The sequence below is a fragment of the Camelus dromedarius genome, chromosome 12 (genome assembly GCF_036321535.1).
Source record: "Camelus dromedarius isolate mCamDro1 chromosome 12, mCamDro1.pat, whole genome shotgun sequence".
Taxonomy (NCBI): Eukaryota; Metazoa; Chordata; class Mammalia; order Artiodactyla; family Camelidae; genus Camelus; species Camelus dromedarius.
Window position 1 is genome coordinate 71,811,238 of NC_087447.1, and position 27,702 is coordinate 71,838,939.

General features: G+C 36.1%; 1 protein-coding gene across 8 annotated transcripts in view; it reads left to right on the forward strand.

The window, feature by feature from the left end:
• Nucleotides 1-27,702, forward strand: part of GRIA4 (glutamate ionotropic receptor AMPA type subunit 4) — a 432,578-nt gene that overhangs the window by 284,197 nt on the left and 120,679 nt on the right. For all 8 annotated transcript variants that reach the window (XM_064492857.1, XM_064492858.1, XM_031460664.2 and 5 more), the window contains one exon: nt 24,060-24,113. In XM_064492857.1, the coding sequence (XP_064348927.1) occupies nt 24,060-24,113 (54 nt within the window). The remainder of the gene's footprint in view (nt 1-24,059; nt 24,114-27,702) is intronic.

The following is a 27,702-nucleotide window of genomic DNA, read 5'->3' on the forward strand; positions in this document are numbered from 1 at the left end:
GTTGTAGCTATTCTTCATTTTCTTCTGAAGTTAAAAAATAAATGAATTGAAAAGTAAAGAAAGCAAAGAATACGTCTTTTTGATAAAGAAAAATATAGTTGTCTTTGTCTTGAAAGAGTTGCGAGTTGTAGGATTAAACTGTATTCGACTGAACTTGTTTTAGTTGATGCTGCAAGAACACTTATTAGAAGAGTTTGCATTATTGCTGTGCTCACAAACATTCAAAAGCTCAGCTTCTCTAAAAAAGATAAAGGAAAATCTACTTGATAATTTTAGACATAAAATAAAGTCGTTTTACCAGCCTTAAATAGAAAGCAATGGTTATAGAAGTATCTGCTATGGTTTAGGGAAAGGCACATGATACTTCTTTTTAAATAGAAAAGAGAAGATAACTCCATAATTTATTTCAGTAGAATTTTTGCATCTACTCTTCAGATGTACAAAAGGCAGTGAGATTAACGAAAAATAAGCAAAGCATTCAACAATACCTTTGAGGACACTTTTCTGAATTTGTAAATATGACAAAATTCACTACTCTTTATAAATTCTAGAGCATATTAAATAGCTCAGTAATAATGTTTACTACCTGCCAGCCAGAAAAGTGATGAATCTTTTTGATCACTTTGATTCAGTCAGAAAAGTAAAGAACAAATCCACTCCTAATCCTTCCCCTAAGATTAACCACATAATCAGTCAATATTTCCTTACTCTTTTTCTGGGTTTTCTCCGAGCTCATATACAGCCAATGCTAAGCTTAAGATCAGATCGTGGCAAGAAATTAAAATGGTCTTGTTTTTACACACACACAAAAAGAAAGAAATTTCACATAATCACTGGCAAATAGAACAAAGATCAAGATTGGACATAGGTAATTTATTTCCTATTTTATAAGGTTTTTTTTCAACATCACATACTAAATGATTGTTGCATTATTCCAAAGTCTAGGCTTAAATAGTCTCTATTCTTACCTTATGTCTTTCCCTTTAAAACCACAGAATGTATACTAGAAATATACGTATATTTGAATTCTATTTTTATAATTAATTTGTGTTTGTTTTTGCTGATTGTTATAACAATGTAAACTTAAAAGTCAAATATTCTTTGTATTATAATAATATATTAATGCAAATATCTTGCAGCTAACAGAAGAGAAAAACATTTTTTCTTATCTCTGCCCAGCCCACCCTATCATTTTGCTTTCTTATACATGTAAACAACACTCATCCGTTTTACCAAACATGGGATATTCAACAAACATTTATCTAATTCCTACTAATTTCCAAGCACTGTATATAAAGTTAAATCAATTTCAGTCCTGGGGCCAGGCCAAGATGGCAGAGTCGGAAGACCCTCAGCTCACCTCCTCCCGTGAACACACCAAAATTACAACTATGTATAGAGAAACTCCCTCTGAGCCCAACCTGAAGACTAACAGAAAGATGTGAAAGATTTCCACAACTAAAGATAAAAAGAAAAAGCCACACTGAGATGGATAGAAAGGGCAGAGATGTGCTCTGGCCAGAACCCACACTCCAGCACTGCGACTCATTGATGGGAGGGAAATTACAGCCCTGGAGGTCAGCCCTGGGGAGTGAGGGCTCCAAATGCCACATGGGGCTCCCTAACCTGGAAACCCTGCCTTGGGAGCATAAGCCCCCGTGGTGTCTGACTCTGAAACCCAGCAGGGCTTGTGTCCAGGAAAGCCAGAGGACTGTAGGAAGATGAGACTCCACTCTCACAGGGGGCACATGCAAAAACTTACTCTCTCCACATCCCAGCACAGAGGCAGTAGTTTGAAAAACGCCTGGGTCATACATGAAGGACATTCATTGACTATTTTTAGGGCATATACCTGAGAAGCAGGGACCTGTTGGAACTTTCTCTGGGTACAGAAGAACTGATGGGTACCAGTTTTGGAGGGGAGTAGGAGGTTGGGTTTTTTTGTGGCTCACCCTCTGCCTTGCTAACCCAGAACTGTAAGGTGCCATTTCTGACTCCCCATCTAGGGAGTACCACTTGCCTCACCTTGGGTTCACCTACAGACCAGATTCAGCCAGCAATCTTCCAAAGTATACTTGCTGGGGTCCTTCAGAAGGCACCAGAGCCCCTCTAAAGTGGCCTGCCACCCCACTAGTTCCATCAGGCACCCATGGATGGCACTGCTGTCCCCCTAAAGTGGCTCCACATGAGGGGCCAGACCTGCACACAAAAGCTTTTGTAAAAGTTGCAACTGGGCCTTAGAGCCAGAACCACCAAAGACCAGCCCCACACATTAGCTCTCCCACAGTAAATACAGCCCAGCCACAAAAGAAGGGCTCACACAGCCAACCCCGAGGACACTCCAGAAAGATCTGTCTTTAGTAACCAAGGAGACCAGGGCAGCCATGCCACTGGGCCCCAAAAGGTATCTTCTACACAAGGCCACTCTTTCAAGACAGGGAGATGTAGCTGATCTACCTAAATACGTAGCAACAAACAGAGAGTCAGGCAAAATGAAGAGACAGAGGAATGTGTCCCAAATGAAAGCACAAGATAAAACCTCCAAAAAAAAAAAAAAACCTGAACAAAATGAAGACAAGCAATCTTTCAGGTAAGAATTCAAAATTCAAACTACTAATCATAAAGATGCTCACTGAACTTAGGAGAATAATGAAGGAACACAGTGAGAACTCTTTTTTACAAAACGAACTATTTACAAAGCAATTATTGATGAGAAGACTAGCAGAAAAGATCTTCTACAACTAAAGATATAAGGAAGGAACCACATGGGACAGATAGGAGTGGTGGAGGCACAATATAGGCAAGACCCACAACAGGAGGGTAATTATAGTTGCAGAGTTCTCTCCACGGAGTGAGAGGTCTGAGCCCCACATCAGGGTCTTCAGCCTGTGGGTCCTGCACCAGGAAAATGAACCCCCAGAATGTTTGGCCTTAAAGCTGGGCTTACTTTCAGGAGACCCAGAGAGCTGTAGGAAATTGGCTCCGCTCTTAAAGGGTACACCCAAAACCTACATTCCGCAGGACCCAGGGCAGAAGCAGTGATTTGAAAGGAGCCTGAGTTAGATTCACTTGCTGAACTTGGAGAGTCCCCTGGAGAGGCAGGAGGGAACTGGAGCTCACCCTGGGGACATAGACCTTGGTGGCAGCAATTTGGGGGAGCTCCTTCTACCCCATGGACACTGGTGCTGGCAGATGCCATTCTGGAATCTTCCTTTAGCTTATTAGTGCTGGGACCCGGCTCTGCCCACCAGCCTGTTGGCCCCAGTACTGGGATGCTTCAGTCAAAGCAGCTGGTAAAGCAAGGACACAGCCCAACACATCAGCATGCAGGCTGCCATAGGCTCCCCTGAACTCCCAGCCACCTTGAGACCTGGCCTCACTCACCAGAGAGCCCAGGACCCAGCCCCACCAACCAGTGTGCTGGCACTAACCCCAGGATCCCCAGAGCCCTGAAGCCTAGGACTTAACTCCACCCACTGGTGGGCTGACACTAGCCCTGGGACCAGCCTAACCCACCAGCTGGCAGGCACCAGCCCCAAGATCCCCTGGGGCCTGACTCTGACCACCAGCAGGCTGAAACCAACTCCAGGACACCCAGGGCCCTGCAGCCAGAGACTCCAGGACTCCACAGGAGTCCTGCTATAGCCTGCTCTGCCTATCAGCAGTCTGCTATAGCCCCAGGACAATCTGGGCCCAGGCACCACCCTTCAAGGAACAAACACCAGCTCTGGGACCCCTGGATCCCTAAGCCAGAGACCCTGGGACACAATCACAAGCAGGTCAACACCAGCTTTGGGACACCATGCATGCCACAGTGAGTTGTGTCAGAAAATGGTCCTGTCCACCAGTGAGTGGACACCAGCTCTGGGATCCCCAGGGGCCTACAGCTAGAGACCCCAGACACAGGCTCCATTAACGAGCATGCCTGCACTGCCTCTGGGAGTCTCTGGGCCCCATTTCTGCCAAGCATCAGGCCAGCACCAGCTTTGAGATACCTTGAGCTCCTCAACCACCCACTAGGGGATCCAGCTCCACTCACCCATGCGCCAACACCAGCTTTGGGAAATCCCAGGTCCCGCAGCCTTCTGTTTCAGGAACTGGCCCTTCCCACCAATAGGCCAAAACTAGATCCAGGACACTCAGCCCCACAACCACCCACCCTAAGACCTGAATCCACCCGCCAGTGGGCCAGTACTAGTCCTGAGACAGCCCCCACCCTGGTCTCTGAAGCCAGCCACCTCATGATCAGGCCCCAACCACCAGCAATTGGCAGCCTCTGAATAAGGCCAGGGCCTGACAACCAGCTGAAATGAGTGCCAGCCATGCCTACCAAACCACCCACAGAACTTAAGACTACCACAACAGAAGGAGAAGCCGCTAGACATAAAGCTCTGGTCGCCAGAGGGAAGTGCACTGCTGGGACACATAAGATGTGTCCTACAGAAGGCCACTTCTCCAAGACAGGGAAACATAATCAGCCAACCAAATACAAAGATATAAAATAGATAATTATGCAAAATGAGGTAACAAAGGAATGTGTTCCTAATAAAGGAAAAACACAAAAACCAGAGAAGAAGAACCTAGTGAAGAGGAGATAAGCAATCTAGTCAATAAAGAGTTTTAGGCAAAAATCATAAAAATGCCCAAAGAACTAGGGATGACAATGGATGAACACAGTAAGAGTTTTAACAAAGAGTTAGAAAATATAAAAACAAACTAACCTGAGTGAAGGATACAATAACTGAAATAAAAAATACACTAAAATGAATCAAAATTTAATTATATAATACAGAAGAATGGATCAGGAAGACAGAGCAGTGGCCATTAATGAAACTGAACAGAAAAAAGAATTTTAACAAATAAACAGTTTAAGAGACCTTTGGAATAGGATGGAAAAGCATATTGCATGCAAATGGAAACCAAATTTGGAGTAGCAATACTTATATCAGACAAAATAGATCTTAAAAGTTACAAGAGGTAAAGAAGGACACTACACAATTCTCAAGGGATCAATCCAAGAAGATGTAACAATTGTAAATATATATGTACCCAACATAGGAGCACCTCAATATAAAAGGCAATTGTTAACAGACATAAAAGGAGAAATCAACAATAACACAATAATAGTGGGGGACCTTAACACCCCACTTACATCAATGGACAGATCATCTAAACAGAAAATCGATAAGGAAATACAGGCCTTAAATGACACATTAGACCACTTGAACTTAATTAACATCTATAGAGTGTTCCATTCGAAAACAATAGAATACACATTCTTCTCAAGTGCCCTCAAAACATTCTCCAGAATTGATCACATGTAGGCCTACAAAGCAAGTCTCAATAAATTTAATAAAATTGAAATCATACCAAACATCTTTTGTGTCCACAATGCTATGAGGTTAGAAATCAACTACACAGGAAAAACTGAAAAAATTGCAAGCTCGTAGAGGAGAAACAATATCCTGCTAAACAACCAATAGATCACTGAAGAAATCAAAAAATATTTGAGACAAATGAAAATGAAAATACAATGATCTGACACCTCTGGGATGCAGCAAAAGCAATTCTAAGAGGGAAGTTTATAGTAATACAAGCCTACCTCAGGAAACAAGAAAAATCTCAAATAAACAACCTAACCCTATACCTAAAGCAGATGGCGAAAGAACAAACAAAACCCCAAGTTAGTAGTAGAAAAGAAATCAGAAAGATCAGAGCAGAAATAGATAATTTAAAAAATAGAAAATATCATGAAACTGAAAGCTAGTTCTTTGAAATGAAATAAACAAAATTGATAAACCTTTAATCAGACTCATAAAGAAAAGAAAGGAAGAGGGCACAAATTAATAAAAATAAGAAATGAAAAAGGAGAAGTTACAGTCGACACCACAGAAATACAATGGATCATAAGAGACTACTATAAGCAAGTATACACCAACAAAAATGAAAACCTAGAGAAATGGGAAATTTCTTAGAAAGGTACAATTTGCCAAGATTGAATCAGGAAGAAATAGAATACATGAATAGTCTGATTACCAGTACTGAAATTGAATCAGTAATTTTAAAACTTCCAGCAAACAAAAGTCCAGGACCAGGAGGCTTCACAGGTGAATTCTACCAAACATTTAGAGAAGAGTTAACGCCTATCCTTCTGAAACTATTCCCAAAAATTGTGGAGAAAGGAACATTTCTGAACCCATTCTATGAGGCCAACATCACCCTGATACCAAAACCAGACTAAGATATCACAGAAAAAAAAAAGAAAATTACAGTCTATTATCATTTATGAATATAGATGCAAAATTTTTCAATAAAATACTAGCAAATTGACTACAACAATGCATTAAAAGGATCATACACCATGATGAAGTGAGATTTACCCCAGGGATGCAAGGATTTTTCAATATCCACAAATCAATCAATTTGATACATCACATTAACAAATAGAAGAATAAAAACCATATGATTACCTAAATAGATGCAGAAAAAGATTTTAATAAAATTCAACTGAATTTATGATTAAAAAAAATTCCCCAGAAAGTAGGCATAGAGGGAACATAACTCAACATAACAAAAGCCCTATGTGACAAACCCACAGCTAACATCATATTTAATGGTGAAAAGCTGAAAGCATTTCCTGTAAGATCAGGAACACGACAAGGATGCCCACTCTCACCATTTATTCAACATAGTTTTGGAAGTCCTAGCCATAGCAATCAGAGAAGAAAAATAAATAAAGGGAATCCAAATCATAAAAGAAGTAAATCTGTCACTGTTCATGAATGGCATATTATACATAGAAAACCCTAAAGAAGCAACCAGAAAACTACTAGAGTTAAAATTTGTATAGAAACACAGAAGACCCCAAATAGCCAAAACAATCTTGAAGAAGGAGAACAGAGCTTGGGAAATCTTGCTTCCTGGCTTCAGACTGTACTATAAAGCTACAATAATCAAAACTGTGTGGTACTGGCACAAAAACAGATACATAGATCAGTGGAACATGATAGAAAGTCCAGAAAAAAACCCATGCACTTATGGTCAATTAATCTACAACAAAGAAGGCAAGAATATACAATGGAGAAAAGAGTCTTTTCAACATATGGTTCTGGGAAAACAGGACAGCTACCTGTAAAAGGCTGAAATTAGAACATTCTCTAACACCATATACAAAAATAAACTCAAAATGGATTAAAGACTTAAATGTAAGACAAGATACTATAAAACTCCAAGGAAAACTTTGGCAGAACACTCTGACATAAATCACAGAAATATTTCTTTTGAACCAGCTCTTAGAGTAATAGAAATAAAAACAAAAATAAACAAATGGGACCTAATTAAACTTAAAAGCTTTTGCACAGCTAAGGATACCATCAACAAAGTGAAAAAACAATCTTCAGAATGGGAGAAAATATTTATGAATGATGCAACTGGTAGGGACTAATTTCCAAAATAAACAAACAGCTTATACAGCTTAATATTAAAAAGTAAGCAATCCAGTTTAAAAAATGGGCAGAAGAGTTAGGTAGACATCTCTCCAAAGAAGACATTTAGATGGTCAACAAGCACATGAAAAGATGCTCAACATCACTAATTGCTAGGGAAATGCAAATCAAAACTTAAAAAAAAAATGAGATATCCCCTCACACCAGTCTGAATGGCCATATTAAAAAATCCACAAATGCTCCTGGGCATATATCCAGAAGGAACCCTACTTCAAAATGACACCTGCACCAAAATGTTCATAGCAGCACTGCTTACAACAGCCAAGACATGGGAACAGCCTAAATGTCCATCAACAGATGACTGAATAAAGAAGATGTGGTATATTTATACGCTGGAGTACTATTCAGCCACAAAAGCTGACAACATAGCACCATTTGCAGCAGCATAGATGTTCCTGAAAAATGTGATTCTAAGTGAAGTAAGCCAGAAAGAGAAAGAAAAATACCATATAAGATCACTTATATGAGGAATCTAAAAAAAAGGCAAAACATAAATACAAAACAGAAACAGACTCATAGACATAGAATGCAAACTTGTGGTTGCCAAGGGGGTGGGGGGTGGGAAGGGACAGACTGAGATTTTAAAATGCAGAATAGATGAACAAGATTATACTATATAGCACAGGGAAATGTATACAAGATCTTGTGGTAGCTCATAGTGAAAAAAAAAGTGGCAATGAATATATATATGTTCATGTATAACTGAAAAATTGTGCTCTACACTAGAATTTGACACAACATTGTAAAATGACTATTACTCAATTAAAAAATGTAAAAAAAAAAAAAGTCCACAAATGATAAATGCTGAAAAGGGTGTTGATAAAAAGGAACCCTCCTACTCTGTCAGTGGGAATATAAATTGGTGCAGCCACTATGGAGGACAGTATGGAGGTTCCTTAAAAAAATGAAAAATAAACTTACCATATGATCCAGCAATCTCCCTCCTGGGCATATATCCAGAGAAAAATATAATTCAAAAACATACATGCACCCCAACATTCACAGCAGCACAATTTACATTAGCCAAAACATGGAATCAACCCAAATGTTCATCAATAGATGACTGAATAAAGAAGATAAACATACATGTGCGCGCGCACACACACACACACACACACACACACACAATAGAATACTACTTTACCATAAAAAAAAGAATAAAATAATGCCATTTGCAGCAAAATGACCTGGAGATTGTCATTCTAAGTGAAGTAAGCCAGAAAGAGGAAGAAAAATACCATATGATATTGCTCATATGTGGAACTTTAAAAAAAAAAAGAAAGGCAAGGGGTAGGGGACACAAATGAACTTATCTACCAAACAGAAAAAGATTCATAGACACAGAGAACAAACTTATGGTTACCAAGGTGTAAACAGGATAAGAAGGGATAAATTGGGGATTCAAAATTTGCACCTCTTGGGGAGTGATAGAAATGTTAACTATCTTGATTGTGGTGGTGGTTACATTTAGTGTATACATCTATAAAAATTCATCAGATTGTTCATCTGCAATATGAATCATACCACAGTAAAGGTGTTTTAAAAAAGAGAGAGAGAGAGAGACCTCTAGGACAACATCAGGTATACTAACATTCACATTATAGAATTCCCAGAATAGAGAAAGGGACAGGGAACATATTTGAAGACATAATAGCTGGAAACTTCCCTAGCATGGGAAAGGAAACAGACATTCAGGTCCAGGAAGCACATAGGGGCCCAAATATGATCAACACAAAGAGGACCACACTGAGACACATTGTAATTAAAATGGGAAAAAAGATAGAGAATACTAAAACCAGCAAGGGAAAAGTAGCAATTTAAAAACCAGAGACTTCCCATAAGGCTATCAGCTGACTTTTCAGCAGAAACTCAGCAGGCCCGAACAGAGTGGCATAATACATTTAAAGTGATGAAAGAGAAAAATCTAGAACCAAGAATATTCAGTAGAGCTTTCATTCAGATTTGATGGACATATCAACAGTTTTACAGACAAGCAAAAGCTAAAAGAGTTCAGCACTGCAAAACCAGCTTTACATACATGTTAGAGACTTCTCTAAGCTGAAAGTAAAAAGTTGCAACTAGAAATATGAAAATTATGAAAGGAAAATATCATTAGTAAAGGCAAATACACAATAAAGATAGTAAACCAATCATCTACAAAGGAAGGTTAAAAGGCAAAATAGTAATATTATCTATATTCACAATAAATAAAGAATACACCAAAAAAAGATGAAAAATATGATGTCAAATGCATTAAATCTGGATAGAAAAGTAAAATGCAGGATTACTAAAGTGAATTTGAACTTAAAAGATCAGCAGCTTAAAATCATCACATATATTTATATGAATCACTATACACAAACCTCATGGTAACAAAACAAAAATCTACAATGCATCTACATGTAAAAAACAGAAAAGAATCCAAGCATAACACTAAAGATAGTCATTGATCACAGGAATGAGAGCACAAGAAGAAGACAGGGACAAAAATGAACTACAAAACAATGCAAAATCAATGGCAATAAGCACATACTTATCAATGATTACTTTAAATGTGAGTGGACTAAATGCCCTAATCAAAAGACAGTGGCTGAATGGATACCAAAAAAAAGTCCCATATATATGATGCCTACAAGATACTCACTTCAGATCTAAAGGCACACACAGACAGGAAGTGAGGAGATGGAAAAAGGTATTCCAGGCAAATGGAAATGAAAAGAAAGCTGGGGTAGCAATATGTACACTGGATGAAATAGTCATTAAAACAAAAATTGTGACAAGAGACAAAGAAGGACATTACATAATGATCAAGGAATCAATCCAAGAAGAAGGTATAACAGTTGTGAACACATAAGCACCTAACATAGGAACAACTAAATACATAAAGAAAATATTAACAAACCTAAAGAGAGAAATTGACAGTAATTACAATAATGGTAAGGGACTTTACCTCCTCAATGACATCAATGGACAGATCATCCAGACAGAAAATTAATGAGAAAACACTGACTTTAAATGACACATTAAACCTGATGGACTCAATAGACGTGCATAGAACATTCCATCCAAAAGCAGTATTCTACATATTTTTTCAAGTGCACATGGAACATCCTCCAAGATAGATCACATGCTAGGCCGCAAAATAAGTCTCAGTATATTTAGGAAGGTTGAAATCATATCAAGCATATTTTCCAAATATAATGATATGAGATTACAAATCAAATTACAAGGGAACAAACTGCAAAAAACATAAACAGGTGGAGACTAAACAATATGCTACTAACCAACAAATGTATTACTGAATCAATCAAAGAAGAAATCAAAAATATCTGGAGACAAAGAAAAATGAAAACACAATGATCCAAAATCTATGGGACACAGCAAAAGCAGTGGGAAGTTTCTTCTAAGAGGGAAGTTTATAGCATTACAAGCCTACCTCAGGAAAGAAGAAAAATCTCAAATAAATTACCTAACCTTACATCGAATGTAACTAGAAAAAGAAGAATAACAAAACCCAAAGTTATAGAAGGAAAGAAATCACAAAGATGGAGTAGAAATAAATGAAATAGAGACTTTAAAAAAATGAAAAATCAATGAAATTAGAAGCTGGCTCTTTAAAAAAATAAACAAAATTGATAAAACTTTAGTTTCATCAAGAAAAAAGAGAGTGGGTCAAAATCAATAAAATCAGAAAGAAAAAAAAAAGTTACATTCATCATCATAGAAATATAAAGGATTGTAAAAGATTACTACCAACAATTATACACCAATAAAAGAGACAACCTAAAAGAAATGCACAAATTCCTAGAAATGTACAGTCTCCCAAGACTGAACCAGGAAGAGATAGAACATATGAACTGACCAATTACAAGTAATGAAATTGAATCAGTAATTTAAAAAAATTTCCCAACAACCAAAAGTACCAATTACAAGTAATGAAATTGAATCAGTAATTTTAAAAAATTTCCCAACAACCAAATGTACCAGACACTTAGAGAAAAGTTATTACCTCTATTTCTCAAACTTTTCCAAAAAAAATTGCAGAGGAAGGAATGCTCCTGAACTCATTCTATGATGCAAGCATCACCCTGATACCAACCATACAAATATATCACAAAAAAAGAAAATTACAGGCCAATATTCTTGATGAATACAGATGCAAAAATCCTCAATGACAAAATATTATCAAATCAGATTCAATGATACATTAAAAATATTATGCTCCATGATGAGGTAGGAATTATCCCAGGAATTCAAAGATGGTTTGATATCCACAAACCAATCAATTTAATACACCACATTAACAAAACAAAGCATAAAAATCATTTGATTAGCTAAATAAATGAGGGGAAAGCTTTTGACAAAGTTCAACATTTATTTATGATAAAAACTCTCAGTAAAGTTGGTATAGAGGAAACATATCTCAGTTTAATAAGGCCATATCTGTCTTATCAGCTAACATCATACTCAAGGGTGAAAGCTGAAAGCTTTTCCTCTAAGATCAGGAACAAGTCAAGGATGCCCATTCTTTCCATTTCTATTTAACAAAGTATAAGAAGTCCTAGCTACAACACTCAGACAAGGAAAATAAGTAAAAGGAATTCAAATTGGAAAGGAAGATGTAAAGCTGTCACTGTTTGCAGTAACATAACTATGCATAGAAAAATCTGAGAGACATGACCAAACTCTAGGAGTTTTACTATAGCTCATCAATGAAGTCAGTAAAGTTTCAGGATACAAAATTATTCTTCAGAAATCTGTTGCATTTTTATACAATATCATTATGAACTATCAGCAAGAGAAATTAAGAAAGCAATCCAATTTACAATCACATCAGAAAGAATAAAATACCTCAGAATAAATATAATAAGGAGATAAAAGACCCCTTGCTCTGACAACTTTAAAACATTGATGAAAGAACTTGAAGACAGCACAAGTAAATGGAAAGATATATGATGCTCATGTTTTGGAAGAATTAATATTGTTAAAATATCCATATTATCCAAAGCAATCTACATATTCAAAACACTTATGGCATTTGTTCATTAGAACAAATTCTAAAATTTGCATGGAACCACAAAAGACCCTCAATAGCCAAAGCAATCTTTAGAAAGAAAGAACAAAGCTGGAGGTATTATGTGCCCATACTTCAAACTATACTACAAAGCTATAGTTATTAAAACAGTAAAGTACTGGCACAAACCCTCAGAGAGCTCAGTGGAACAGAATAGAGAGTCTAGGCATAAACACACACTATATGGTCAGTTATTCCGTGTCAAAGGAGGCAAGAATAGACAACGGGACAAAGACAGTTGCTTCATTAAGTTGTGTTGGAAAAATTGGAGAGCTACATGCAAAAGAATGAAACTAGACCACGTTCTCACACCATATACAAAAGTAAACTCAAAATGGATTAAAAACTTACAGGTAACACCCACAACCATAAAACTTCCAGAAGGAAACATAGGCAGTATGGTCTTTGAAATAGCAACATTTTTTGGATCTGTCTCCTCAGGTAACGGCAACAAAAGCAAAAATAAACAAATGGGACCACACCAAACTAAACAGCTTTTGCACAGTGAAGGAAACCATCAAAGAGAGAAAGAAAGAAAAGGCAGCCTACTGAGTAGGAGAAAACATTTGCAAACCACATATCTAATAAAGGGTTAATATCCAAATTATACAAAAAAATACAATGCAATATCAAAAAAGCAAATAATCTGATTTTTAAAATGGACAGAGGACTTGAATAGACATTCTTCTAAAGAAGACATACAAAAGGTCAACACACATATGAAAAAATGCTTAACATCGCTAATCATCAGAGAAATGCAGAGCAATACCACAATAAGATATCATCTCATAGCTGTCAGAATGTCTAATATCAGAGGTGTTGATGAGGATATGGAGAGAGGGAACCCTTGTGCATTGCTGGTGAGGATGTAAATTGGTGCAGCCACTGTGGAAAAGCATATGGAGTTTCCTCAAAAAAAAATGTAAAGTCATCATACCGTAGGATCCAGTAATTCTATTTCTGGATATTTTTCCATAGAAAACAAAAATACAAATTCAAAAAGATATATCCACTCTTATGTTCATTTTAGCCTTGTTTACAATAGCCAAGATACGGAAGAAATCTAAATGTCCACCAACAGATGAATGGATAAAGAACACGTGATATGTATATGTACTGGAGTGTTAGCCCAAAAAATGATGAAGTCTTGCCATTTGTGATGATATGGATCGACCTGGAGGTATTACACTAAGTGAAATAAGTTAGCATAGAAAGATAAAGGCCGTATGGTCTCATTGACATGTTGAAACAAATAAACAAAACAGGCAGGCTATAGTTACGAAGAATGAATTGGTAATTGCTTGAGGACGGGTGAGGAATGAGAAAAATAGGTGAAGGGGACTAAGAGGTAATCCAGGCAAACTTCCCGTTATAAGTGAAATAAATCACAAGGATGTAATGTACAGCATAAGCAACGTAATCAATAAATCTGTAATAAAGTTTGTATCAGGATAGATGATCACTAGACTCACCATGATCATTTTGTAATGTCTTTTACTGTCAACTCACTATGTTGTACACCTGAAACTATTGCAATGCTGTACATAAACTATACTACAATTTAAAAGAAAAAAATTCAATCCATCCTTTGATGGAATTTGAACGTAAAGAAAAAAAAAGGAACACAAGCAAATAACACAGCACAATGTAGAAAGATGCTGTAAAGATGAAAGCAAACTGCTGAAAAACAAATCATAATTCCCCAGGAAGAAAAACCGAGAAAGAACACTCAAGGCACACAGCATATGCCAGAGCAGAGCACTGGGAAGGAGTTGCATATGTAGGGAAGCAAGTGAGTATGGCTGGAATATCAAGTGTAGGGGAAATGCGAATATGGTCAAGGCAAATTGAAGACAGATTACAAAGAGTCTCGTAGTGTTCATTAAGTGTTGAAATTCATCATGGCATTTACATGTCTTTGGATGCTTTTAAACTGATCAACTTTGTGTTTTATGGTGATAATTCTTATGACAGAGAATGGACTGGACAGTGAATAGCCTAGTAACTGGGTACCAGATGAGTAATGGTTCTCAATCTTTGTATTTTACTTTTTATGTTTCATATATACCAGCATATAATTTTATTTATTTGACATTGACATAAAAAATATTTATTGAGTGCTTTTTATAAGCCAAGCAGTGCCCTAGGCTCAGTAAAATCCCAGCCCCATGGAGCTTAGTGGGGAAGCCACACAATAAACAACAAATAAATGTGTAATTCCAAGTAGTGATAATGAGGAGTTGTTTATCAATTGTATTTATACTTTGCCAAGCACGATGCTATGAACTTAATTTAGGAATTCATGGTCTTTATTATTTTTGTTAAGATTTTAAGAAGTTTAAATTATCTGACTGGAGTTAATTTTTTTTCTTTTAGCAATTTTAAAGTACTGTCAGTTATAAATAATAATCTTTAAATTTCAACCGTCCTATGTAAAATATGGACAAAATATCTACCCAGTGATCTTGCTATACAAACATTGTTTGTCAACACCAAATACGAGACTCCCAATGAATAGGCAGAGGTCTATTTTTCCTGCCTTTTGTCTTAGTTTTGATGTTTGTTTGTTTTTTAAAATAATTGTAGAGTTAATCATTTGAACAAATGGAAAGGGTTCACACAGAAAAGTTCTTCCTCATTCATGAAGATAAGGTACCAGCTTACCTCTGGGTTCTCTTTCTGAATCCACTTCATAGGAACCTGGTAGTCTAGTGGCAAACTATTTGAAGCATGACATAACAAATAAGGTCAAATTCAAAGAAAATATTTTACTGAAATAAAAATACAGAAAACAATTCTTTATGTAAAAAAAATACATACTTAGTTAATCACAATTTCATTTGTAGAATATAATGACAATCAGGCAAATTTTAAAACTCATGACCAAAAACGTTACTGGCTGAAGTTAATTAAACAGTGAGCTGCTATCACAAAAGTTATGGACACAATTTCTCTTAAACATGCCTCAAATGGTTTAGTTGAGTTATTGTTGTGGGTAAAGATGATCAACACTGAAGAGAAATTAGAAGCTGCTAAAACAACTGAAGTCTGAAATGTTCATGGGAGTTGACGAAAAAGATGAGTGAAAAGTAATGTTATAGGGTAGATGTCTTTTTTTTTTTTTTTCCTTTGATCAGGGGCGGGCAAGGAATAGCGACTTTATTTGGCAAGTAGGCAGACCAAGAAGATGGCAGACTAATGTCCTGGAGAACCATCTTCCCCAAGCCAGAATTCAGGCTCCTTTTATACTAAAAAGGGGAAGGGGTGGTTGGCTGTTGCAAACTTCTTGGTGTAGGAATTCTTTGCTCTTGGAATCCTTTGTTCTTACAGCTGTCCACCTGGGTCAGGTCATAGTGTCCCTGTAAAACCTCCACAAAACAAATGTGATTTTCTATTCTGCAACTTGCTGTCTTTATATGAGTGCAAAAGTTAATATCCTTAAAGGTCAGAGCCTTGAGAATAGGCTCTCCTGAATATTTCAGGCTATTGGCAACATTCTTTTACAAAAGGTACCTAGACTAAGCCTAGGAAACAGGGCACAGGGTTAAAGCAAAAGGAACTGATCTAATATGGAGTCAGATTTGTTCTTTTCTATTACGGTTCCCCGCTGTCAATGTTCATTCCACAATCTTGTGGGAAAGGGGGCGACGACCGTTCTGGCTACTTCCTGCTGAAAGGGCCGCTGAGGGTTATGGAATGGAATTGATCAGCCAGGGAACATTCCGGGCATCTTTAGGCAGCAATCTAATCTCTCTCTTCTTTTTGTCTCTTTAGGATGGATGTCTTTAAACAACCTTTTAAAACATTCTACAGGCTTCATACTCTATGTGGGTCTCGGGATTTCAGTGTACATGATTAGCATGTTAAAGTCTCTAAAAATTCCTACAGCAAAGAAGCCCCTTAAATCTTATTTAACTTAGAGTTTCCAGCAAAAGTAGCCATAGAGCTCTTTTTTTCCCAATCACCTCTATGCATTCTATTTGCTTGGAAAACAAAATAACATATTTCCAAGAAAACAAGGGAAGTTTTGAATTAAAACTAAGAGAGAAAAGAATGTTCAGATGATAATATTTCAAATAAATATGATAAAGAAGAGAAATACAAAAGTAAAGAGATAGTGGTGGGAACATGATAAATTAACAGAAGTCTCCCATAATGAGAGGTTCTCGCAATTCTCAAAGCTGGAGATTCACAGAATTATAGACCTTCAGGTTGACTGGATTTTAGAGGTCCTCCATCCCATGAACAACATGTTCCCATGTGCTTATGCAGGCCACGTTTGAACAATTTGATCTTGAACATCTTTGATATATAATTCAGCAGATAATTTCTCATACATCCTTTTACAACATATGTGATCATATGTGACATTTAAGTATAATCTTTATTCCCATCATCACTGCCCCCTCAAGTTTTCTTTATAAACCAAAATAGATATTTATTCATTGATGATATATTTAGTTAGGGACATCTCAAGAAATGAGATATTTTGATTAGTAGAAAGTTATCTCTACATACTACCATTTATGAAGTTCCCATTTTCAAAGAAAACACCATAAAATGTATTTAACACTGAACTGTACTCTACGTAGTTTGACCTTTAAATGAGCATTTAGAGCTTGTCACATAAATAGATTATATACTGGATTGAGTTGGATTTGCATTAAGTTTAGCATATACACTTGAACTATCATTTTAAATTTACTGAATCCAAGTTACTTGAGCTTTGCTGGTAATTAGCTTTATTACAGATAGATGAAGATTTTTGCAAAACTAGATTTGGGCTGTGTTAAATTTTACCTGATAATTTTCCATCTGTGTGTCCCTACCTCAATCTGGTGTAAGATGGAATTAGAAACATCTCGCATGTGTGCTGTTATTCAAATAACAATATGTTCAGAGAGATTATTTGAAGAAAAGGAACTGTGTCTTTCGTTTCATCGTGCAAAAGCTGTTTTTTCTCATAAACAAATTTGGCATTCATCAAATATGTAATGATAAAGAATGTCACTCACAAGTATCTATTTTTTTCATTTTCCTCTTATGAAAGATATATTCATATTGGCCTAAAATATGTCATTTTTCTGAATCGCTATGGCCTAAAGAAGGCAACAGGATGTAGTGGAAAAAAGAATGAAAATTATAGTCAAAAGTCCCTGGCTTTATCACTTAATGACTGTATTTATTCTACATGTTTGTTTATGAATGCAAAGGATTACCCCCTCTACCTACATCTCATTAAAATTATTTTTAAATTGTTTCTTATAAAATGTCTCTTTAATTAAAGAAAAGCATGCTGTTCAGTGATTCTTTCAAGCAGTTATGTACATTTCAAATTCATAATCACAAACTCCACAGAATCTTTCGTGCCCCTTTGCAAATATTTTAAATCACTAAACTGAAATGCTGTTAAATCAAAATGGATCTCTGCTAAGATATACTCATAGTTAACATGATTAGAAACATTTTAGTAAAGCTTTGTGGGTGTAGAATTTTAGAACCACTACAATAGGCAGAGAAAAGAGTATACCCTTCAATGTGCTTTCCTGGAGCTGTTGGCAGTTACCATGATGATATGGAGTCAGAGAGTGGGAATTAAACACCCAAATTTCAGCATTTGCTTTTCACTCATATGCTATGACCTTATTCAAATTATATTGCTTACAAGGCCCTGAATGAGGGAGAGGTATATATCAAGTGATCTGTGATCTGAAAGGATGAAACTGAAGGATTTTTTTTAAGATTTGCAATAAAGTCAAAGAAAGAAACCAAAGCAAACCAGTACTAAGAATGGGTGTCCTTAAGGTATATAGGACAGTATGAAGGGGGAAATCGTGTGTCATGAATATAAAGAATTTATTTAATGAGGGTACTAATTCATTCTTATTTCCCTATGTAAGAGAATAAAGCTTTTCCACAAAATTTAGATATCTAAATAAAAATATTTTATGAAATTTGGGTCCTTGATTAGACATAGAGATTAGAGACTTAGAATATAACATAGATGTGTTACACTACAGAGATGGAAGCTTGGGACAATTAGCCAACAAAAGTAACCGTTTTTAACATTACCAATTTCACTACCCCATTGGTAATATTTTTTTAATTTGGAGGTTGTCTTAGTTCGGTTTCCCTCAGAAACAGATCCTAAGACAAGGATTTACATGTAATTAGTTGGTTTAAGAAGTGAAGAACACACTGGAAAGTGAATAGAGGAAAGCAGTCAATAAAAGATGCGTTTATCTAGGAAATTACCATGTGGATGGCAGGGGCTTAATCTCATTTGAAATCGGTGTAAACTGATTATTGTAAATGACTGTAGAACATACATGTCAGAATCATCTCACTTGAGGGGCAAGTGGACTGGAAGGAGGATTCATGTGCCCGCTCCTGTCAGTCATTGTATTGAGAAGGGCATTCATTCCCTGGCATTTCTGACCTGATCTCCTCACCACCGAGGGCAAAGTGGGTTCTAGAGACCAGAAAAGACCCTGAGCCAAGGAAATTCAAGGGCTGGCAGTTAGAAGGTGAGTGAGTATGCACTGAAATAGTCAAGGGGAAAGCATGGTTGGAGCGTCAAATAGTGTCTGTTACATTGACTAACAATACAGACGTAGGAATTTAAGTCTGCACAAGCGTCTAGAGCCCAAAGAAGAATACCTCAAAATCTTTTACTGGTAATCAGCCTCTGCTAAGAGCTTCCAGTGAAAGAAAGAGAGATCAGTGATTTGAGAGGCAGCCATCCCTTCATGGACAACTCTCCCCGCCTCCCTTTTCTCTAAAAAGAGTCTGCCCTAATTAGAAACTTTTATAAATTCTAACATTTCCAAGTATAGAAAAAAAATGCACGTGTGTACCTATTTATCTTAAAATATATGAAGAGCGTTCTCATTCCTTCACTTCTCCTGGATCTCTTCTCTCACTAAACAGACTTCGTCCTTTTGGTCAGAGAGTCTTTATTTTCCTCTTGCCATCTGTGCCTCATCCTGAAGACCTGCTGTTACCTTACAAAGTTGTAGTTTAAGGAAGTCTACAGCTTGTTCGCAAAAGTTTACTTTTGATGGAACTGAAGTAAACTTTAAAAACTAACTAGACAAACTAAAGCTTTTATTTTTACTTATAATAAAATATTTTGAAACATCTTAAAAATCAACATTCAGAGGAAATTTGGGAGTTTGGAATGTCTATAGAACAAAAAAAAAAGGTTTAGTGATAGTGACTGCTCACTATAATAAGTTCCCCGCATTTACCAGGCATCATTGTCCCTAACACCACCAAATATATTGTGCTGTTTCTCCCAGGTCACTGAATTCTCTGGACCATAATAATAGCTAATAATTCCTGGGAGAGGAATTTCCAACTGACTTATAAAGCTAAATTAAAAGGAAACTAAAATCATTCATATTGGAATGTGCATTGCAAGTCTTTAGCTTGAAGACAGTGCTCAGTATAATGACTGCAGCTCTGTAATAATAGTTTGAGGTAATATACATCAGCCCTTTCCTAGAAAGCCATCTGAGTCCCTTATAGGTCATTGATATATAAAGGATTAGTGTAAAATTAGTTTATGGATTGAAGGCCGAACTATTATTCATTCAATGTTTGTGATATTTATATGCTTATTAACCTCATTATTCATCCATTCATTCAGCATTGGTTTAGTATCTGTTCTCTTTAAAACTACCTTGTTGTCCTAACCAAATGATATCATTTCCTAAAATCATGCCACTCCCTTTCCTCTGCTCTGCATTTCAGTCATTTCTGTTTAAGTCTTACCCCCTTATGAGATAATAAACACTCTTGTAACAGCAGCACTGACTTACTTTATAGTCCTTGAATCTCCTTACCCTAGACTTGTACATTTATTGAGTTAAATTTATTTAAAGGTGGAGTCAAGGTGGAAAAGTGTCCTGGATCCATTTTTTTCTTAATTTTACTAAACAAATAAAGATTTAGAAGTCATATTCATGAAGACTGATTATGTCGTAATTTGTTAAGAAAACAATTGTGGTCACATCTGTAGTTTACCATATTAATATACATAAGCCTGATTTTAGAACTGATTCATTTGACCAGCGCAATAGATACTTCTAAACAACTGTTTATTTCCTAAAGAACAAGAAAATGTTAACTAAAGGAGTCAATTAGTCACTTTTTGTAGGCATTTTATTCTTGGAAAGATGGGCTCCTTTGAAAGTGTATGATCAATACAACTTGTTTCTTCCTAACACATTCTTTGGAACTCTTAACAGACACGAGATCAACATTCTTTGTCTAGCTGCTTCCTCTGTGTCTTTTAAGAAGATAAAAAGAATGGAGATGCAGATTTTCTACTCCTGTATTTTTCTGTCTCTATGAAAGGCCATAATTAATGACTGCAACCAAGCCCTCACCCTAGGGCGTTGTTTTCTCTTAACAATTTGGCCAAACATACTTGTATGAAGGTAGTGCTATGTTACAGTCATATCTTTCACCTCAAGCTGTTTATTTTCCCTTTGTAGAAGAATAATTTCAGAAATACAGAGACATGAGGTTTGGTCTACATCCAAAATCAAATCACTCGGATTTGGGTTTTTTATGAGATAGTCTTCATTTTGGTTGTGATGAAAAACCACACCCATGACATTGTCAGTTTTACACAATCATTAAAAAAAAAAAAAAAAAAAAAACCAACTTAGACAAATGACCCTCTAGGTATAGGACACTTCACAATGGAGTATAAATTAGATTTTTTTCACAAAGAAATTCCCATTTAGTGGTGGATGCTTGGCAGAGGGACTGAGATCTGGCCTTACACCAGGCCACACTAGGTCAGGATGGTGAGTGTTCAAAGGCAATGAGGCCTTGGCATTAGTTTGTCTGGCACATTTGTTTTTTCCCAGCCAGGATCTGGCTCAGCAAAAATGGTATGGTATTCCCTAGCCAGGCAATAAATCTTCAGAGCATTTTCCCTTGAGACTTCCAGTTTCCAGAATGTTGATGTATCTTAAGGTCTGCAGAGCGTTTTCTGCCAGAATTAATGACACTTTCAGTTCTTTGTGGTTGTGATAAGTCCTCACCTCTTGAAAATGTATTTCATCAGCTTTAGTTTATTATAGCTCTTTGCTAGGAAATCTAGAACTAAGAGTGATTTCTTCATGGAGATGCCTAGTGCAGAATTTCCACTGGTTGCACATTTTTTTTTAACATTTACAAGTGTTTACACTTTAAAATTAATTTAAAAGAAATCAGAGGTTATTGAGGACTGCCACATAGAAATTACAAGCTGAGAGTGACAAGAAGAGGCAGGATGTGTATGGGGGCTTAAGGAGTATGTATAAAAGGCTAAAATAGCCACACCAGAGAAACGTTATAGTGAATCAGCAAGAAATAAATAATGGATTGCCAAGTGACAACAATCCCTGCTGAGGTCAAATATCACGAATCTTTAGTAAGACTCAGTAATATAATAGAGTATGAAGTTTTCCAAATGAGTACCACCCATCCTTGATAACTGTCTGTGACAAGCTTTACCTGAGATTCCCAGAGAATAAGAGGGCTACAGCCCGATCAGCTCATGCTAAACCACTCAGGCTTGCATTACCCAATAACATAATTAATTAAGCGGTTTATTTACCAAACTTTCTTTATACTCCTATCTATTCATTGTTTTGTTCTCATCTTTATGGTGAGACTGTAAAGGGAGGTTTTGTTTAAGGTAAATTATGTACTGCATAAATCTGGCAATATAAGATATGTAGAAATGCTATGAAAAACGTTACAAATGCATTGCTTACCTTCCAAGAAAGTAAAAGCTCTTCAGGGGCCAAGAAGGAAAGCAGACTGTGCTGAAAGAAGTTGTCAGATTGGGTAGCCTGACTGGGGATTTAATGCTCACCCAAGAATGGGAACTTTGGGCTCAGTCAAGGCAATCAGTTAGACCTTAGATCCCATTTAAAACCAGACTCTTGAAGGGCAACACCTCAATAAAACAGAAGAGTAGGGGGAAAATCTACCATTTATACACAGAGTCAACAAAATGTCTTCTGTCTTGGCCTGAGGTTAGTGTAGGGAGGGAGGTATCTTCTGTGAGAATTTGTCATCACAGCCTTCTTCAGGCAGATTGTAGTTTGAATTTATGGCACACACAGTCATCTGGGAATCTGGAAACTGAAAAAGTATCTAAAAGTGACCCTGAGGGTAGTGATACCAAGTTGTGGTTATCTGTTAGAAACAAGCACGAAATATATTTGAAGGGATATTTATGGGATATTGGCTGAGGATTTCCCAGAATTGTTGACGTGCAATCCTCAGAGTCAAGAAGCACAACAAATCCTGAACAAAATAAACAAAAAGTGAAAATCCAAATTCATTGTAATGAAACTGCAGAACGTTTAATACAAAGAGAAGATCTTAGATGTAATCAAAAAGAAGAGATGAGCAGAGATTCCATTCTACAAATAGCCATGTATGAAAAACTCTTCTTTCCAGCACAATTCATTTATTCTAGGTTTAAAATAAAAGAGTCTTCCTGTGTTTCATACACAAGTCACTAATTTACAAATAATTATTTTTAGAAGACATTAAAATACTAAAAATAATTCAATCTTTCTTTAATGATGAAAGTACATGAAAATTTTATGTTATCTTTAAGGACACAGATGAGGCTGCAAAGCTGTTCATTAGTAACTGTCATTAGATTTTTCTCTTCTTAAAGGAATTTTCACTTTTATGAAATAAGATTTTTGATTTCTAATATAGAAATAAAGTTATTTTTTAAATCCTCTTTTTCTTAAAATTTGTTTCTAATTTCCTAAACACTCCTAAAAACATTCATAGAAAAAAAATGAATCTAGCAGAAAGAAAAGTCTCTTGATGTTGTTTTGTCCTTATTCTTTTTATTTAATAAAATATTTCTATACCCATCTGCAGTTGAGAATTAACTAAGTATTTTGTGGCCTCAGAGGTATCTAAAAGCAGAAATTAGGCCTTAAAAAATCTTAACTTGGTTTTCAGGACAACAATCCAATCGACTCACAGAAGATCATTCTCACCAGTTGGGTACACCCAGCAGTCTACCATGAATTTCTATAAATTACCAATAAATTTAAGTACATCTAAATTCTTTGAGCCAAAATAACTTCATTTCTTATGTTAAAGTATTCTTTTTTAGAAATATATATAAGCTATTGTTCATAGCACTGTCATTCTCTTTGAGGGGATTATAGCATAGTAGTTTTCTGAACAAAGTATTGTGAAATGATTGGTCATTTACACAATGTGACTGAAATTAGAGGGTTTTTTAAACTTCAACTATTTAATTTCTAATGTGGCTTATGAATTTGTTTTAATTAGGATAGATCACTTTTATAAGAAAAACTTATCATTTTTTCATCATGTTTCTACATGGAATTATGCTAGAATAGTTAAAATTGTTTCTGTTAATATAATCATTCAGTAAAGTTAAATTGGTTTTCTCATATTTCCTTATCTCTTTACAGATTGTGAGTGTTGGAAAGCATGTTAAAGGCTACCATTATATCATTGCAAACTTGGTAAGAACTCTTTATTTTCTATCTTTAATAAGAATTGCTCAGTCAAGATTATTTTAACTGAGCATTAAAATAAAGCTCTAATAAATTGTTACACTATATTAATTACTTACTGAGACTTTTATAACACATAGGATAATATTTTTATGTGGTGACAAAAAAAATAATCGATGATCAATCCAAGAAAGAAATGGAAAATTTTATTCAAGCCTTTAAGCCTATCTGAGGGTTATTACCCAGGAGACACTCTTTCAGAAAACTCTGAAGACTGTTCTGCCCATTAGAGGTCAAAGCACAAGTTTTTCTGCACAAGTTAGGGGTCAAAGCATAAGTTCTTGAGATAAAGGGTTTTGGATCAAAGCAACATACTGACAGTTTACATATTCCAACAAGGCCAGCAGTGGATCATTGTGACTTCTTACAGGACTGAGAAAGGAATGTCATCTCCCAACGCGTTATCTTGTTGGTAGAGGAGGAAACTGCTTTGTGTGGGGTGTGTGTGTGAGTAGGCATTCTTGTATCTTTTAAGGGGTTCTAATTAATCTGTTAATATATAATGTAGATGCACAATGCACACTGAAGGGGAGGAGGTAGTGGCTCAAGTAGTACAGAAAGTGTTATGTTATATTTCTCTTGTCTTGCCTTAAAAACAATTTTATTCCATTAATTGCAATAATCATTATATTTTTAATTCAGTATATTTTGATGTAGATTAGCTAGCTTGATATCTGTCAAAGTGACCTTTAAAGCTAATTATAATGTTTGTTTTACTATGATATTATTTGGCAAATTAAATAATGGCCTTTTCTCTGTGTATGGATAAAGACGGTCAATACTTAGGAGTATTAGAAGAATGACTGAACCTAGGGACTCATTATTTCTTAATTTTATGAAAACCAAGATTGAAGTGGCTATTTAAGGAAGCTTTTTTGACTGAGAGTAATCCAAATTTTTAATATCATGTCAATTTTTCACACATATAAATGGCTATTGAACAAGATACAGGCATTAGCATAAAATTCTTAAAGGTGTAAAGCAAGTCCTTTTACATTTCTTGGCAAGACTCAAGTATTTCTTGTTAACTTTGCAAGTATGGGCAAAAACTAACTATGCAGGGGGCCATACTTGTTTTTTTAGAGTACCATCTGCCCTAAGGGCTTGATCTCCATAGTTGTTTACCCTAAAGAAATCAGGAATGTGTTCTCCTTTTTCTTTCTTCCCCACCACGTATATCTTTGGTGAGGATCTTGTGCTCAAAGCAGGGAAAGAACCAAAGGCTGCATAAAAGATTCAAATTCATCCGGTCTTTTCATGTGGCAAGTGAGCCATCACACTTTGAGACAGGAATTTTTAGACTTTGGTGAACTACGTTTCACTATGGAGTTGAGATAATAAACTGTAAAGTCTTATTATATTGTGTTTCTTAAATAAAGTATAATTCTGTTAGTTAATATTATCATGAAAATACTGAGAAATTTTGACTTGTTTTTTCCATTGCTTTTAGCAGACCTATAGTATAGATATTTAATATTTAATATATTAAATATAAAAATATTAAATATATTAAATATAAAATAGTATATATTTAATATTAAATATATAAAAATATAAACCTGAAAGCAAATATATTCTGATATGAATCACTATAAGAGAAAAACAGAGATTTATTTATGTGACGTATAATGTCAATGACACGATATGAGGAGACTCTAGAAAATAGCGGGTTTTACTAACATCTATTCTTTCCAAACAATAGGTTTCAGAAGGAAAGAAAGACAATATGTTACAGACTATGATGCCAGAAAGGAATTGCTGACATTGACAAGCCAATACAAAATGAAAAAAATTAATAGTTGTAACACCCTAAAGGGTATAACAGCTAATATTAAACAGCTAGTAGATGGCAACATATTCCAGTTATCTATATAATGACTAAGTAACAATATATGAAGTAGAAAAGATTAGTTTAGTTGGAGGGATTAAAATGGAGACATAGGAAGCTTCTTAACTTCCTTCCTCCCACAAACACACATACAGAGCAATTCCCCAAAGAGAACTTGAGAAACTAGCTGAATGACTCCCACACATCAAGCAACCAAGAGAATACCCGCATAAAAATGGGTAGGAAAGACTGAGACACATTCTTTCCATAAACACTACTGCCTGGCACAGTGCCATACAATCAGGAGGGACCCCTCAAAGCCCAGTTTCTCCGTGAAAAGCAAAGGATTTGGAGCACACAATTAGCACCTGTTTTTAAGGCTGCCACTCAAGAGACATCCAGCCCCCTAAAAACAACTAGCTCTGAAAGCCAGTGGAGCATGCATCCACAAGACTCACATGCCTGTAGAAAACAAAGAAGCCATTCTTAACAGGCACATGAGCATCCACTGCACTTCTCCCCACAGGCCTATGCTCAAAGGGAGCAGACAAAAACACTCATCTGCCAGTCTTTCCCTGGGAAGGGACTGACTGTATACTTTACAGCACACTATCTGAGAGTTCATCTTCAAAGGGTCTGACTGCACGCATCTAGGACTGGGCTTTGACCCTCCATGGAGCACAAGGGAGACAATGGGCATTTCTGCCACCTTATCCCTCCAACCTGGAATAACTGTAAAACCAAGTTACCAGCAGCATGTCTCTAGAAGGAGGTTGTACACATGCTTGGCACCTTCCTTTTGCTGCTGCTACCAACAGGCCAAGTGGATCTGATAGCCAACAGAACTTGCATTCGCAGTTCCACGGAACTGCAGCAAACAATAAAGCAGTTCTTAACAGGTGTGCATGAGAATACTCACCAAGGCTATCCCTTCAGGACTCATATAGAGGGAATAGGCAAAATGTCCACATTTCAGTCTTTCCCCAAAATGGGTTTGACTGCATACTTTACAAGCTGCTGCCTGAAGGTTAGGCTTATAATCAGTATGCCCATAGATGCTAACTGTGGTCCTCTCGTTTAGGACACTGACAGGTCTTGGCACACCTTCAACTACTGGGAAACACTAAGAACAAAGAAGGTGGCTTGACCAATTACATAAGTTTGAGAGACAATAAGGAATTAAGTCCAGGCTGATTAACTATGTTTATCTCCTATACAAGACCAATCTATTTGGACTAGGAGAGGTGGCTATTTTATCTAATGTACAGAAACCAATCCAGAGAATCATGAAAATATGAAGAAACAGGGGAATATTTTCCAAACAAAAGGACAAGATAAATCTTCAGAAAAAAATTCTTAATGAAGTGGAGATAGTGATTTAGCCAATAGAGAGTTCAAAATAGCAATCATAAAAACGCTTACCAAGTTCTGGGGAATAATTCATGAACAAAATGAGAATTTCAACAAAAACACAGAAAATAGTAAAAAGTTCCAAACAGAAGTCACAGAGCTGAGGAATATGATAACTTAACTGAAATATTCAATAGAGGTGTTCAACAAAAGATTTGATTAAGTAGAAGAAAAGATCAGCTAACTTGAAAACATGGCAATGGAATTCATTCAATCAGAGAAAGTAAAAAGAATGAGAAAAAATGAAGATAGCTTAAGGGACTTATGATACACCATCAAATGGATCAATATATGCATCAT